The sequence below is a fragment of the Alosa alosa genome, chromosome 19 (assembly GCF_017589495.1).
Source record: "Alosa alosa isolate M-15738 ecotype Scorff River chromosome 19, AALO_Geno_1.1, whole genome shotgun sequence".
NCBI classification, from domain to species: Eukaryota; Metazoa; Chordata; class Actinopteri; order Clupeiformes; family Clupeidae; genus Alosa; species Alosa alosa.
Genome location: NC_063207.1, coordinates 16,858,581 through 16,871,578, shown reverse-complemented (window position 1 = coordinate 16,871,578; position 12,998 = coordinate 16,858,581). Strand labels below are relative to the sequence as shown.

At 43.7% G+C, this 12,998-nt stretch overlaps 1 protein-coding gene across 1 annotated transcript in view; it reads left to right on the top strand.

Moving 5' to 3' along the window:
• Positions 1-11,578, top strand: part of frmd6 (FERM domain containing 6) — a 29,597-nt gene extending 18,019 nt beyond the window's left edge. The window contains 14 exon segments of the mRNA XM_048228853.1: positions 219-298; positions 552-628; positions 796-982; positions 3,653-3,808; positions 5,029-5,094; positions 5,356-5,424; positions 7,662-7,794; positions 7,797-7,835; positions 8,507-8,620; positions 8,623-8,773; positions 8,775-8,821; positions 8,971-9,102; positions 9,223-9,314; positions 9,811-11,578. Of these exon segments, the coding sequence (XP_048084810.1) occupies positions 219-298; positions 552-628; positions 796-982; positions 3,653-3,808; positions 5,029-5,094; positions 5,356-5,424; positions 7,662-7,794; positions 7,797-7,835; positions 8,507-8,620; positions 8,623-8,773; positions 8,775-8,821; positions 8,971-9,102; positions 9,223-9,314; positions 9,811-10,104 (1,637 nt within the window). The 3' untranslated portion in view covers positions 10,105-11,578.
• Positions 11,579-12,998: the final 1,420 nt, after the last annotated feature.

Here is a 12,998-nt window from a genome sequence, read left to right as displayed (position 1 = left end):
GTGTGTGTGTTTTATGTGTACTTATGTGTGGGTGACATTGACACTTGTGCTATGTAGTTGCATGATAGTGTCTGATGAAGCCAAGCATCCTACTGGCTGGAGGCTAGGGTGTTGAAACCAGTTGAGCTGGTGGGGAGGACGCTCCACACTGCTCCAATACACACCTATCATAACTGAAGCACTGCTAACTGTGTGTGTGTGTGTGTGTGTGTTCACAGACAATGAGCACATCTATATGGAGCTTGGCCAGAAGCTGTCCAAGTACTGTCCCAAAGAGTGGCGGAAAGAGGCCAGCAAGGTAGTACAAAAATATGGACACAATTAAATATAGACACACCACCCTTATACGTGATGTTTTATATTAAATATAGACACACCACCCTTATATATGATGTTTTATATTAAATATAGACACATTACCCTTATACGTGATGTTTTATATTAAATATAGACACACCACCCTTATATATGATGTTTTATATTAAATATAGACACATTACCCTTATATGTGATGTTTTTATGATGGCTAATGATGTGTGTTTTTGCTTCAGGGTATCGACCAGTTTGGACCTCCAATGATCGTCCACTTCAGAGCCCAGTATTATGTGGAGAATGGGCGACTGATCAGGTGATCACACACACACACACACACAGAGCTGTGTGTTTGTGCCTGAATTGAGGGTACAAACAGCCACAATGCTCAAATTAACCGATTCTCCCCATGTTCGTACCTCTCTCACTCTTCCTCTGTCTCATTTCTTTTTTACCTCCTCTCTCCCTCCCTTTCTCCCGCAGTGATCGCTCGGCGCGACACTACTACTACTGGCACCTGAGGAAGCAGGTGCTGCAGTCTCAGTGCATCCAGAGAGAGGAGGCCTACTTCCTGCTGGCTGCCTTTGCCCTGCAGGCAGACCTGGGCAACTTCAAGCGCAACAAGCACTTTGGCAAATACTTTGAGCCGGAAGCCTACTTTCCACCATGGGTGAGTGGAGCTTCTGCATAAGCACAAACTCTCTCACTCACACACACACATACACACACACACACACACACACACCCTTACACAAGAAGTATACAACCAATAAATACATACAAATAAGCACATTTAACATGTGCTGTGATGTATTATAGTGCAGATAAGCAGCTAAAAATTGCCGTTTTGTCCTTGAATGATCTGTTTTGTTATTCTAACCTGAACAATTCAGAAGAGAAATCCCAGATTTTTTTTTTAAGTCGAGCAGTGTGTGTGTGTGTGTGTGTGTGTGCAGACATTCATTAATCAAACTTAGACACTCCTGGACTCTCCTTGCTCCGGAAGGCAAGGGGGGATTTTTGGAAGTGGGACAGCAGGTTTATTTTAGCCACTCTAAGTAGCACACACACACACACACACGTGTGTGTGTGTATGAGAGAGAGAGAGAGAGAGAGAGAGATAGAGAATGGAGAAGGAGAATGTGTCACTTTTCCTCTATAAGTGGGAGGTGAGGGCCTCAGCACTTCTGTCCCGTCACCCCCATTCCAGCACATTTAGCTACCCCACCTCAGTCATTAGCCTCCTTCCTCTCCAGACACACACACACACACACACACACACACACACACACACACACACACACAAAGAGAGAGACCAAGAAACCACATGGATGGGGGCAGGAAATGTTTGGATGATCGCAAATTGGCCATCATTCAAACTCTCTCTCTCTCTCTAACTGGCTTGCTCACTTTCTCTCTGTGTGTCAGTCTCTCTCTCTTTCTCTCTCTCTCTCTCTTCCTCTCTCTTCCTCTTAATGCTTTGTGTACTCCGACCACTTCATGTAAACAGACAAATATTCCCTTAACTGTTTGTGTGTGTGAGAGCTGCTTTATTTAGTGTGTGTGTGTTTTTTGTTTGTGTGTGTGTGTGTGTGTGTGTTGGGTGGGGATGTTTGTGTGAAAGAGTGTCAGGACATTCATTAGTCTGATGGTTTATTTTTAAGACTAATGATGAATAATGATGTCTTCATGATATGCTTAGTTTTCACACACTTAGGGCCCGTCTACACAATGGTGGTTATTTTGAAACCGATTAATTAATTTTGTCGGTTAGGCCTTGCGTCTACACTACACTGGTATTTTAGGAGGCTGTAACTGATAGTTTTTGTAACCGGGTTCCGAAGTGGAATTTTTTTAAACCACCGGTTAACTTTTGCCGTGTAGACGGCAAAGCCAGCAATTTTATGACTACGTAGCCCCACCCCTCAACTCAGCCACAGCACTTGACCTGACACGCTGCTTGTCAGAACAAACCAAACCATTTGTTTGTCATATTAAAATGTTTTTTCTTTCATGATTTATGTGCACAAGGTATCAGCCTTTTGTGGCTAAGTTAGAAGCACACCGTTAGCTTAGTTAAACATTAGCCTACTACAACCTATGACTAACGCCCAGACCTAATGCAAAATGTAAAAGCATTTCAAGTTCCAAATAGCAGTCACATACCTTGAAAATGAACTTTATTAGTTTAACAGTTGAATTGAAAACCGAAGCATCTGTGGTCTCCTTATTTCATGCGACTGCTTTAACAATAACGAACGGTTATCTTCTATGGAAGATAAATGTGAAGCCTCTGCACGGCCGTCATGGCGCCATCGACTGGTCTGGCATATGCATTACAGCGCTTTTAGCCACTTTAACCTCTGTGTGTGCAAGCTTTTTCTTTACCTGTAAAAGGTGTGAAAGCGGTAAGAAAAAATACAGCCGTTACACACACACACACACACACACACACACACACACACACACACAACCTATGTAGGGGTGACCTTTTTGTGGGCACTGTAGTGAAGTCAAGCCTTCAGTATATTCACAGACACTTTGTTCACACACATCAACATACACACATGCACTGAAAGTATGTCTTACCAGGGTTTTGGAAAGTCTATTCCAGTCATGGATTATCAGGGAATTCTATTGTAGCAGTTTAAAATGTACTTGCCAAAATACATTAATTTAAGTATATATACTCTTTTGATCCCGTAAGGGAAATTTGGTCTCTCTTTATCCCAATCCGTGAATTAGTGAAACACACTCAGGACACAGTGAACACACAGTTAGGTGAAGCACACACTAATCCCGGCGCAGTGAGCTGCCTGCAACAACAGCGGCGCTCGGGGAGCAGTGAGGGGTTTGGTGCCTTGCTCAAGGGCACTTCAGCCGTGCCTACTGGTCGGGGTTCGAACCGGCAACCCTCCGGTTACAAGTCCGAAGCACTAACCAGTAGGCCAAATATATAAATATATTTTCACAGAATTGGTGTTTGTCTGGTTATTAGCTTTATTACTTGTTTGAATAGTTGTGGTTAATCCAACTTTGTTTATTCAATGCCCATTTATTCATCTCCCGCTCTAAAAAAGTAAAAGGTTCTCGATCGCTACGTGGCCGCTTTCAAATATTTGGTCGGTATATTGTACCATTCATTATATAGCAAGACATTCATTTTTTTGTCAGGGAAAGTCAGGGAACAGTCATGGAATTTAACATTTGACTTAGAGTGGGAACCCTGTCTTATTTACTACAAGCCATAACATGTTCATCACACTAATAGGTTGACCACACACACACACACACAGACACACACAGACAGACACATTAAACCTGTTCCTCTGTGTTGCAGGTGATTGCTAAGCGTGGCCGTGAGTACATCCTAAGGCACATCCCTAACATGCATAAAGACCAGTACGCCCTTACCGCCTCAGAAGCCCACCTCAAATACATCAAAGAGTCCGCCCAGCTGGACGACGTCACCGTGCACTATTACAGACTCTACAAGGTGTGTGTGTGTGTGTGTTGAGAAATGTCTAGCATTGCAGTATGAGGTTATCTGCTTTTTACTTATGGGCCCTATCATGACATTCTATAGTGCATTGTCACTCGTCAAAAGTCTTCAAATTTAGTAGGATGTCCAGTTCACATTGGGAGGGGTTTCGTTATCAAAAGTGGAGCGCATGGCGCAACAAGGTGTTCCTAGGTTTTTTAATCAGTCATATGGGTGTGTACTTGAATTTCCCCTGGGGATCAATAAAGTATCTATCTATCTATCTATCTATGTTTGGGGCGTAACATCATTTTAAACCAATGAGAATGACATCTGGCATTCCCTTTAACGGCGCAAAGCGCGATATGTCAAATAAATGCAACGGCGCATTTGAAGGAGGCTGCTTGTGAGACCGTATGAAATAGTAATTCTTAAACCATGCATTACTAAAACCTAGCATAGCCTTCACGCATTTGCACTCATCTATTATTTGAACTCATTGGCAAAGTGAAACTAACTTCACCAAGGTGTCAGTCAACGAAGACAGTTATATGCAGTTACTTTCACTATTGACTGACAATGGGTTGCCATCGAAAACATAGGCTGGAAAAAGCAACACTTACCCTAATATTGCTCAAATGACTGAATAAAACAACATATATCCTGCAGAGGAGTTGCTTATATCTCGTGACAGTGCGTCTTCAGCTGTGCTCCATACGTGTCTCTCGCCTCTCCCCTTATCACTTTTAACCGTCATTACCAATTTGCAAATGATGGTGAATAACTACTCATCATGAGATGTACAGTATTTCGTAATATCTTTATTCTAATTATGTTTCCCATTGTAATCGTGCAATTTGTAATGCTTTGCATGGACTTGCGCTGGTGTGCGTTCATGAATGATAGAAGGATGGTGTGTGCACCTGCCAATATGACTGTTGACATGCGCTCTTAAAATAGCATATGAACAATGCGCCATTGACTTCTGACCAGGTTTAGGTGGTGTATGATAGCGATTTTTAGACAACGCGCCAGGCCCCTCCCTAGGTTGTTAATTGCCACACCCCTGGTCGCAATGTTTAAAAAATAATCGTGCAAAATATTGAATTAAGCTTTGCGCGGGTGAATAACGAGCTTTACGCCATGCGCTGGAGCCCAAAATACAGCCCTATGACTTATTCATTTATTTCCATATCACTTTATTCTCTCTCTCTCTTTCTCTCACTCCTTCTCAGGATAAAAAAGAAGTTGAGGCCTCTCTCACTTTAGGGCTGACATTGCGTGGAATCCAGATATTTCAGGTAATTTATTTGTGTGCGTGTGTGTGTGTGTGTGCATGTTCTTGCGCATGCTAGAGGCCTTCATAACTGGCATGTTGAGACAGATATTTTTAGCTAGAACTTTTGTTATGTTTTGCAGCCTGTTTTGAGCTTTTGTTATGTTATGTTATGTTATTTTGCAGCCTGTTTTAAGCTTTTGTATGATCATTTAGAAGATATAAAGTCATTAGTTAATTGTTTCACCATGTCTCTCTCTGTGTGTGTATGTGTTTGTCTAAACAGAATGTGGGTTCAGTGCGACAACTTTTGTACGACTTCCCCTGGACCAATGTTGGCAAGCTGGTGTTTGTGGTGAGTGACGGAACACTCATGAGCTTCCTAATGTTTCTTGCCTTCCTCTGTCTGCTATATTCCTGCTCTGTGTTTCCAAAGGGGTTAGGCTGTGCATAGTTATACTTTTATAAGCTGTTTATGGTAATACAAGATGTGTGTGTGTGTGTGTGTGTGGGGGGTGTGTCTGCCTGATTGTGTGCATGCATATGCGATTTTTGGTTGATGTGTGCGAGGCTGGTGTTTTGTTGTGGAAATGTTGTTGTTGGATGACAGCTGATTTATCTCATTACTGTAAAACTAATCAGGGATTTGGGAAGAGTGTCCCTAGCCAAGAAAACGTAAACACACACACACACACACACATGGCCATCCACATGTTGACACACGTGCCAAAGAGCCTAGGGAGGAGTAATCTGCTCATGAACTCCAGATGTTGTGATGGCCAAAGTTCTCGTGGCGTGTGTGTGCGTCTGATGTGACTGTTGTTTGGGTTGTACAGGTGGGTTGGTCTCTGATGGAAGCAGCAGAGCCAGTAGTCTCTCAGGCTGAAGCGGTTGTTATGGGTCATTTGGATGTGGATGTGGTTTAGTACATACCATACCTGATTAAACATGCTGCAGCGCTTTGTACATATGAGATGTTGGCTATGGTTGTTGAGATGTTTGTGCTGTTTTTAGAAGAACTTAGGTCAGGCTTGAACTAGTGCTCCTTGTCTCTCTGGAATAATCAGGAAAACATAAAGGAGGAGTTAGTGTGTGTGTGTGTGTGTGTGTGTGTTTGTGGCATCAGTTTAGGAAAGGGTAAACAAACTGTCTGTGAAAACCAGCTGTGCGTTCTATTCATTGTGCTGAGTATAGCACAGGTGTGTGTGTGCATGCATGTGTGTGTGTGTGTGTGTTCATCTCAGCAGGATGACTTACACCAGCAGAGGGAAATAATGTTTCTGCTGACGACAAACACACAAAATCTCTTAAAGCTGTCTATAAACTGCCAGCACAGCTACCAATGAGCTTTAAAATGACAGCTTACCTTGGTGCAGTGTGTGTGTCTAGGCATGTGTGTATGTGTGAGTGAGTGAGTGAGAGAGTGCATGTGTGTGAACAGGGTAAATACAACTGCAGTGTGTGTGTGTGTGTGTGTGTGTTATACTCTTTTATTTTTAGATGTGGGACATTCGTCTGTATGGAGGAGGCCGTGTTCAGAGCCTGCGGGCTACATATACCCTCTCCATGTGTAGTGTACTGATGTCTGGAGTTAATGATGTCCAGCCACGCGGCTCTCTCAGGCTCTCTCATGTCTCTCAGGCTCGGTGTGCTGACGTGGACTTCCCCCTCCCCTACTTAACCTGTCTGCTCTCTCATCCCTCACACTCACGCCATCCTGTCTTCTAATCGCTCACCATCTCCATCGCTCTCCCTCTCTTTCATCCCTTTCTCCATCTCTCTCCCTCCTTTTCTCATATTCTCCATCTCTCTCTCCTCATCTATCTTCCTCTTGATCTCACTCTATCCCTCCATCTCTCTCATTGTCTGTGTAGGAGTTTGGTTAAAATATGCACTGCAGTAGAACGTGCTCGTTAGAAGCCAATGGACAAATGTCCCAGCCTTTGAAAAAGTATAGTGTCTTAAGGCCCATTCACACCAAGAGCGATAATGATAACGATAATTATAACTATAAATAAATATTGTTCTTATTAATATAAATGATGACGTTCACACATACACTATAACAATAACGACATGAAGAACGATATCGTTGGGGATCACTTTCAGGGCGATTTTCAGAATGATAAAAAGCTAATAGCCAATCAGAACCCATCGAATTTTAACCGTCACATTCATTAACACAAGGAGAGATTTTGTTTATCGTTGTTCAGTGTGAACGCTTTTATTGTTATGGTTGTAGTTATCGTATCGTTCTTGGTGTGAATAGGCCTTTAGGGGAGCTTTGATGAGCTTTGTTGGGGTATGGTGTTGATGTGTAAGGTGTTAGTGGCTATAGCCTGAGTGAGAATCACTGAGTGTTTTTATCCGACTTGATGTAGAAGAGTGTTTTTATTCAAAGTGTATTGTCTCTCTTTTTTCACCATCCTTCTGTTGATTTTCTATTCATAGAATGGTATAAACCTCGTTGGATGGTAGTTCTAACGTGTCTATATGTGAGAAGGTTAGACGGTGGTTCCATAAAGGAGTCCTCTCTCACTCTCTCTGTCCCCCGTCCCTCTCTCCGTGTCTGTCTCTCTCTCTCTTTCTCAGGGGAAAAAGTTTGAGATTCTGCCGGATGGTCTGCCGTCTGCACGGAAGCTCATCTACTACACGGGTTGCCCCATGCGCTCGCGCCACCTCCTCCAGTTGCTTAGCAACAGCCACCGCCTCTACATGAACCTGCAGCGGTACTCAAGCAGGTCCGCCGCCTGGAGGAGAATGAAGGTACAGCACACCTGTGTGTGTGTGTGTGTGTGTAAATTGTTAGTAAGTTTATATATGTGTGCAGTCTGTAAGCACAACTATAATTATTATGTGTGATTGGATGTATTTGCAACTTTTTGTGTGTGTTTGCAGTTTTTTGCATTTAGGAAGTTGAATGTGTGATGAGTGTTTGTGTGTGTGGTGCTGAGTTAGGTGAATGTATGCTATAAATAGTAGGTGCTACCATCGGCATGCTGAGGTCAAAGAAAATGTGCTGAGAAGCACTATGCTGTATGTTGGTCCATGTGGTGACATGGGAATGTGTTTGTGAGAAACGAAGAGGAGGAAAGGGTTGATTTCACTCTTCAGAAAAGAGGCAGCCTTTGATATTTTGTGTTTGATGAAAGACTGACCATGTAATGGCTTATGTCATGTGACGCCCAACATAATGTTTATGTAAGTGGTGTTGATAAGTGGGAAAGATTATATATTATATGATATTATATATTCACGGGGGTCTGGTGGTGGTATGTATTCAAACCTACTCATCTATTTTTATATAATAAAAGCTGTATCATATATTGTGTACTTGAGGAGTGAATTATTGTTTGTGTGTGTGTGTGAGAGAGAGAGAGAGAGAGAGAGAGAGAGAGTATGATTTAACCTCTCCCGTCGGTTTCTCCCGTCTCCAGAGAAGAAGCAGTACCGCGAGTCGTACATCAGCGACGCGCTGGAGCTGGACATGGACCAGCTGGACGGTCGCTCGCGTGCCAGCGGCAGCAGCATGGGCAGCGTGTCGCGCCACAAAGCCTCTCGCGCCACTCCACCGCCAGCCACGGCAGCTCGCACACGTCCGGCGTGGACATGGGCAGTTTCCGCGTCCCCCACGGGCCGCCACGGCCCCCGCTGCGCACAGGCAGCTCGTCCACCAACAGCCACGCTAGCACGCACACGTCCGGCGAGAGGCGCCGGCAAGGACCGGGTGCTGGATGATGATGACGATGATGGTGAGGACGAGAAACACACACACAAACACACACATACCTGGTTGTTGATGGGAGTTACACACACAGAACATTAGACACACATTGAATGTACATTGATTGTTTGATTGATTGATGGTTGGTTGTGAATGTTGTGATGTTTGTGGCTGCAGAGATTGAGATGCTGGTGGATGACCCTAAGGACTATGAGGAGCTGCATGAGCTGGCACTGGAGCTCAACCAGGACCTGTGCATCCACATCACTGAGGACATGCTCACCTCCAGCCAGACCAATGGATTCTCAGGTACACACACACACACACAGGAGACACTTACATGTCCACTCATGGACACAGATGATTCACTTGACTGTTGTTGTTTGTGGCTCACGTTGCTGTTTGTTTGTTTGTTGTTCATCATGGCAGGTCTTGTGGTGAAGGATGTGAGCTCCTCAACCTCCAGCTCCTCAGAGACGGTGGTGAAGATGAGGGGACAGAGCATTGAGTCCCTACCACAGGTAACACACACACACACCCACACCCACCCTAAGGCCCAGACATTTTGATTATATGACTTGATAATCCTGATTGACAAGTGGTAGAGCATGCCAGTGCAATCGAAATGGAACATGCAAATTGTTGTAAAACTAGATCTACCGCAAAGCGGTACAAAATATGACCTGCCGCTCAGTCCTGCACATTCTCTCCGCAAAAATAAATAACACAATTTTTCTCCATCTTGCTACTTTTGTGTTTTGTTATGTAAATGAGTGTGTGCATAGTGTGTTTGTTTTTGTGTATATGTGTGCTTCTCTGTGTGTGTTCGCTTGTGAGTGTGTGTGTGTGTTTATCTGTGTGTGTTTATCTGTGTTTCGCTAGTGTGGTGGTCATAATAAGTGATCATGGTCATGAAAATAAACCCTAAAGCCTTTTTTCTCTCCCCCCACATTCTTTCACTCTTTCTTTCTCTCTCTCTTTTCATCTTCTGTATTCTCCCCCTCTCCTGTCTGTCAGACGGTTGTGTGCAAGAAGGGGCAGGGCTCCACTGACCGCCACAGCCAATCGCTGGATGATGTGCGGCTCTACCAGCGCAGCGTCTCGGAGTGGGCAGATCTGTGCCAGGACACCGCCCACAGCTACACTTTCGGCTGCGCCCAGGAGCTGGACGCCGTCGCTACGGGCTACCAGGGCCTGGCGGAGCAGTGTGCCGGCATCCGCACCGACCCGTCGGCCTTCCCCATCAAGCGCACCAATAAGTACTTCTCCCTGGACCTGACCACGGACGAAGTGCCCGAGTTTGTGGTGTGAGTGACTGCAGTGGAGATGGAGGAGGAGCGGAATGGACTCACTCACACACACACACACACACACACACACACAGAGATTCCTGTCGCTAACTCCTTGACAAACTCATACACGCATTCACCTGTGTTCTATCGTGTGTCGTCAACATGCCCCCCAACCCCCCCCCGCATCACAGCCACACACTCCCGCATCACAGCCACACACTCCCGTCATCTCTGGAGGAATCAGATCAGAAATCTACACTCCAAAGACGTGATTGAGGTCGTAGTCTTTGGAGCGTGGTAGAGCTGGTAATCAATCTGCGCCGGGATTGGTTGTAGATCCACAGAGCTGGAAGTCTAGGAATGGGAATTGCTTTGAAAAAGGAGTCGCAAGGGAAATAATGGGAATTTTCCCATCAGTATCAATTTCATATTATGGATTATATATGAATTCTATATATGAAAAACTGCATCTTTAAAAAAGCATGAACTTATGATGAGAAAAAGGTGTGTGTGTGTGTGTGAGAGAGAGAGAGAGAGAGAGAGAGAGAGAAAGCAAGCAAGAGGGAGAGTTAATCCCTACATGTATCCTTTCCTCTTATATCAAGTACATTTTGCATCTGTATTAAGTGCCAAGAATCATGAACATCACACACATACAAATGAGAAATGAATTTGTATGAGCTATGAACCAAAGACTGTCTTCAGTGAGATCCTTGGGATTTGAGCTGACAGAATGATACACAATGGCTCACCAATGAAATAACTGTCACGTAACCACAGTAACGGTACCGCCAATGAGATTGGATGGATTTCGGGTAACTCCTCTTGCAGCGCTGAGGAACGGACATCTTTGTTGGTCAACTGGGATTTGGAAAAAGACTTGTAATTGGACCTTATGAAATGATTGCTAAGAAGAAGGGGGCAGTGGGTGGATGGTAGAAGCTATGTCCACTTCTGACTGTTCCAGGATGTGTGTAGTGCCAACAACCCCATCCCACCCAACGTCACCCCCACTAACTCCCACCCCCACCCAGCCCCATCCTGACAGCAGACTGCCATAACCAAGCCTCTAGTGCCTTTGAAAATGCTATGCAGGTCCTGTGACCATTAATACGCCTTGACAATCTCACACACTTATTCTCTCTCTCTCTCTCTCTCACTGCTTGTAAGCCATTTCATTTAACTTAAGGCAGCAATATGAGATTCATGCTCCTTTTCGTGACCCCTCTGTATGGTCCACACACACACCATACAGACAGTCGTAGAGAACTCCACTGAGAGTAGATCAATGGATTCCAGAGAGTGATGTCATTCCCAGCCTCTCCTGGTTGAAAGGTGATTGGGTTTGAGTAGGAGTGTGTGACACACATGTTAGGTCTAGGGTTGCAAAGTGGCGGAAAATTTCCGGTAAATTTGGTGGGGGAAGCTGGGGAATTTTGGAAATATTCCAAATTGGAAACTTTCATGGAATTAAAGGAAATTATGGGAATTAATGGAAATGTATGCGAATTAACTGGGAATTTTTGGTAATTCCTACTGTTTCATATACAGACATTAACATTTTGTTTCGCAATAAGCAATATGATTTGTTTGTTCGTATTTTTGCTTAGCTTAGCATACAACGCTAGCTACCATGCTAGCAGGAATCCCATTCTCTGCCTATGGTTTACTAGCGTGCTAAGATAGCAACACAGAAACCACTGAACAGCCCAAGATACACCATGCCACTTAACAACAAAATCCAATTGGTTGGAACATTGACTGACACTCAGTTTGTTCAGTTAGAATCCCAGAAAATGGTAAAACAAATAAAAATACAATGACAACATACCACCCCAACCAAACCTTATAGATTATGTAAGTTATATATAAGTTGTCAAGCTTAATTAGACAGATTAATCGTCCCATTACAGTTCATGCAAAATGACGTACACCCATTTGAATGAGGACAAAGTGACGACAAAGCCCATAACTGGGAATCACCAAAGGTTTCACACCAGTTATTCCCACATGAGATGACATTTTCAGAATTAGCCCCATGCACATGAATCACCATAGGCTTTATGTCTAGTAGCCTATGGGATTGCATGGGATTATGCAGGGTAGAAATTTGACTGAAATTGCATTAAATCAGGTTGTTTTACCTAATATTAAGCTGCAAGATGGGGTTTTGTCCACTACATTTAAGTTCCCTGTTATAGACTAACTTGCCATATTAAAAATTCCCAGTTTATTCCCATTAATTCCCGTTTATTTCTGTATATTCTCGTTAATTCCCATGGAAAGTTTCCAACTTTGAAAATTCCTGGAATTTTGCAACCCTAGTTAGGTCCCATTGCTGCCTGACTGGATGGGTGTGTGTGTGTGTGTGTGTGTGTGTGTCTGTCTGTCCCAGAGGCGGGATGTGTTGATACTTGTTTGGCTGTTGATGAGCCAAGTGAATTCCACAAAATGGAGAAATGTTGACAAAGCCTGGAGACTGAGACTTTTCAAATCCATAACCTCTCTTTCTTTCTTTTCTTTCTTTCTTTCTCTTTATCTCTCTCTCTCTTCTTACTTTTCTTACTCTTTACCTTGTTTTTTTTTTCTCCACTCATTCAGTTATTTCACTCAGAGCACTCTTTTCTCAAAGGTGACTAAGCTTGTTAGTTTTTTTTTTTCTTCTTCAGAGAACACCTGTTTTTAATTGAGGCCATCATATTGAAGTATTTTTGCATAAAGATTGATTTCCCAGATAAGAGAAGTGTCTGTGGCTTTGTGTGTGTGTGTGTGTGTGTGTGCGTGTGTATGCGCGTGTGCTTGCTTGCTTACATGCACCCAGTATTACGCAATATAATTGTGGAAGTTTTCACTCACCATCTGTAACAACATTTCTGTTTTGTAGCATCATCAGATCTGCATCCTTTAGAAGTT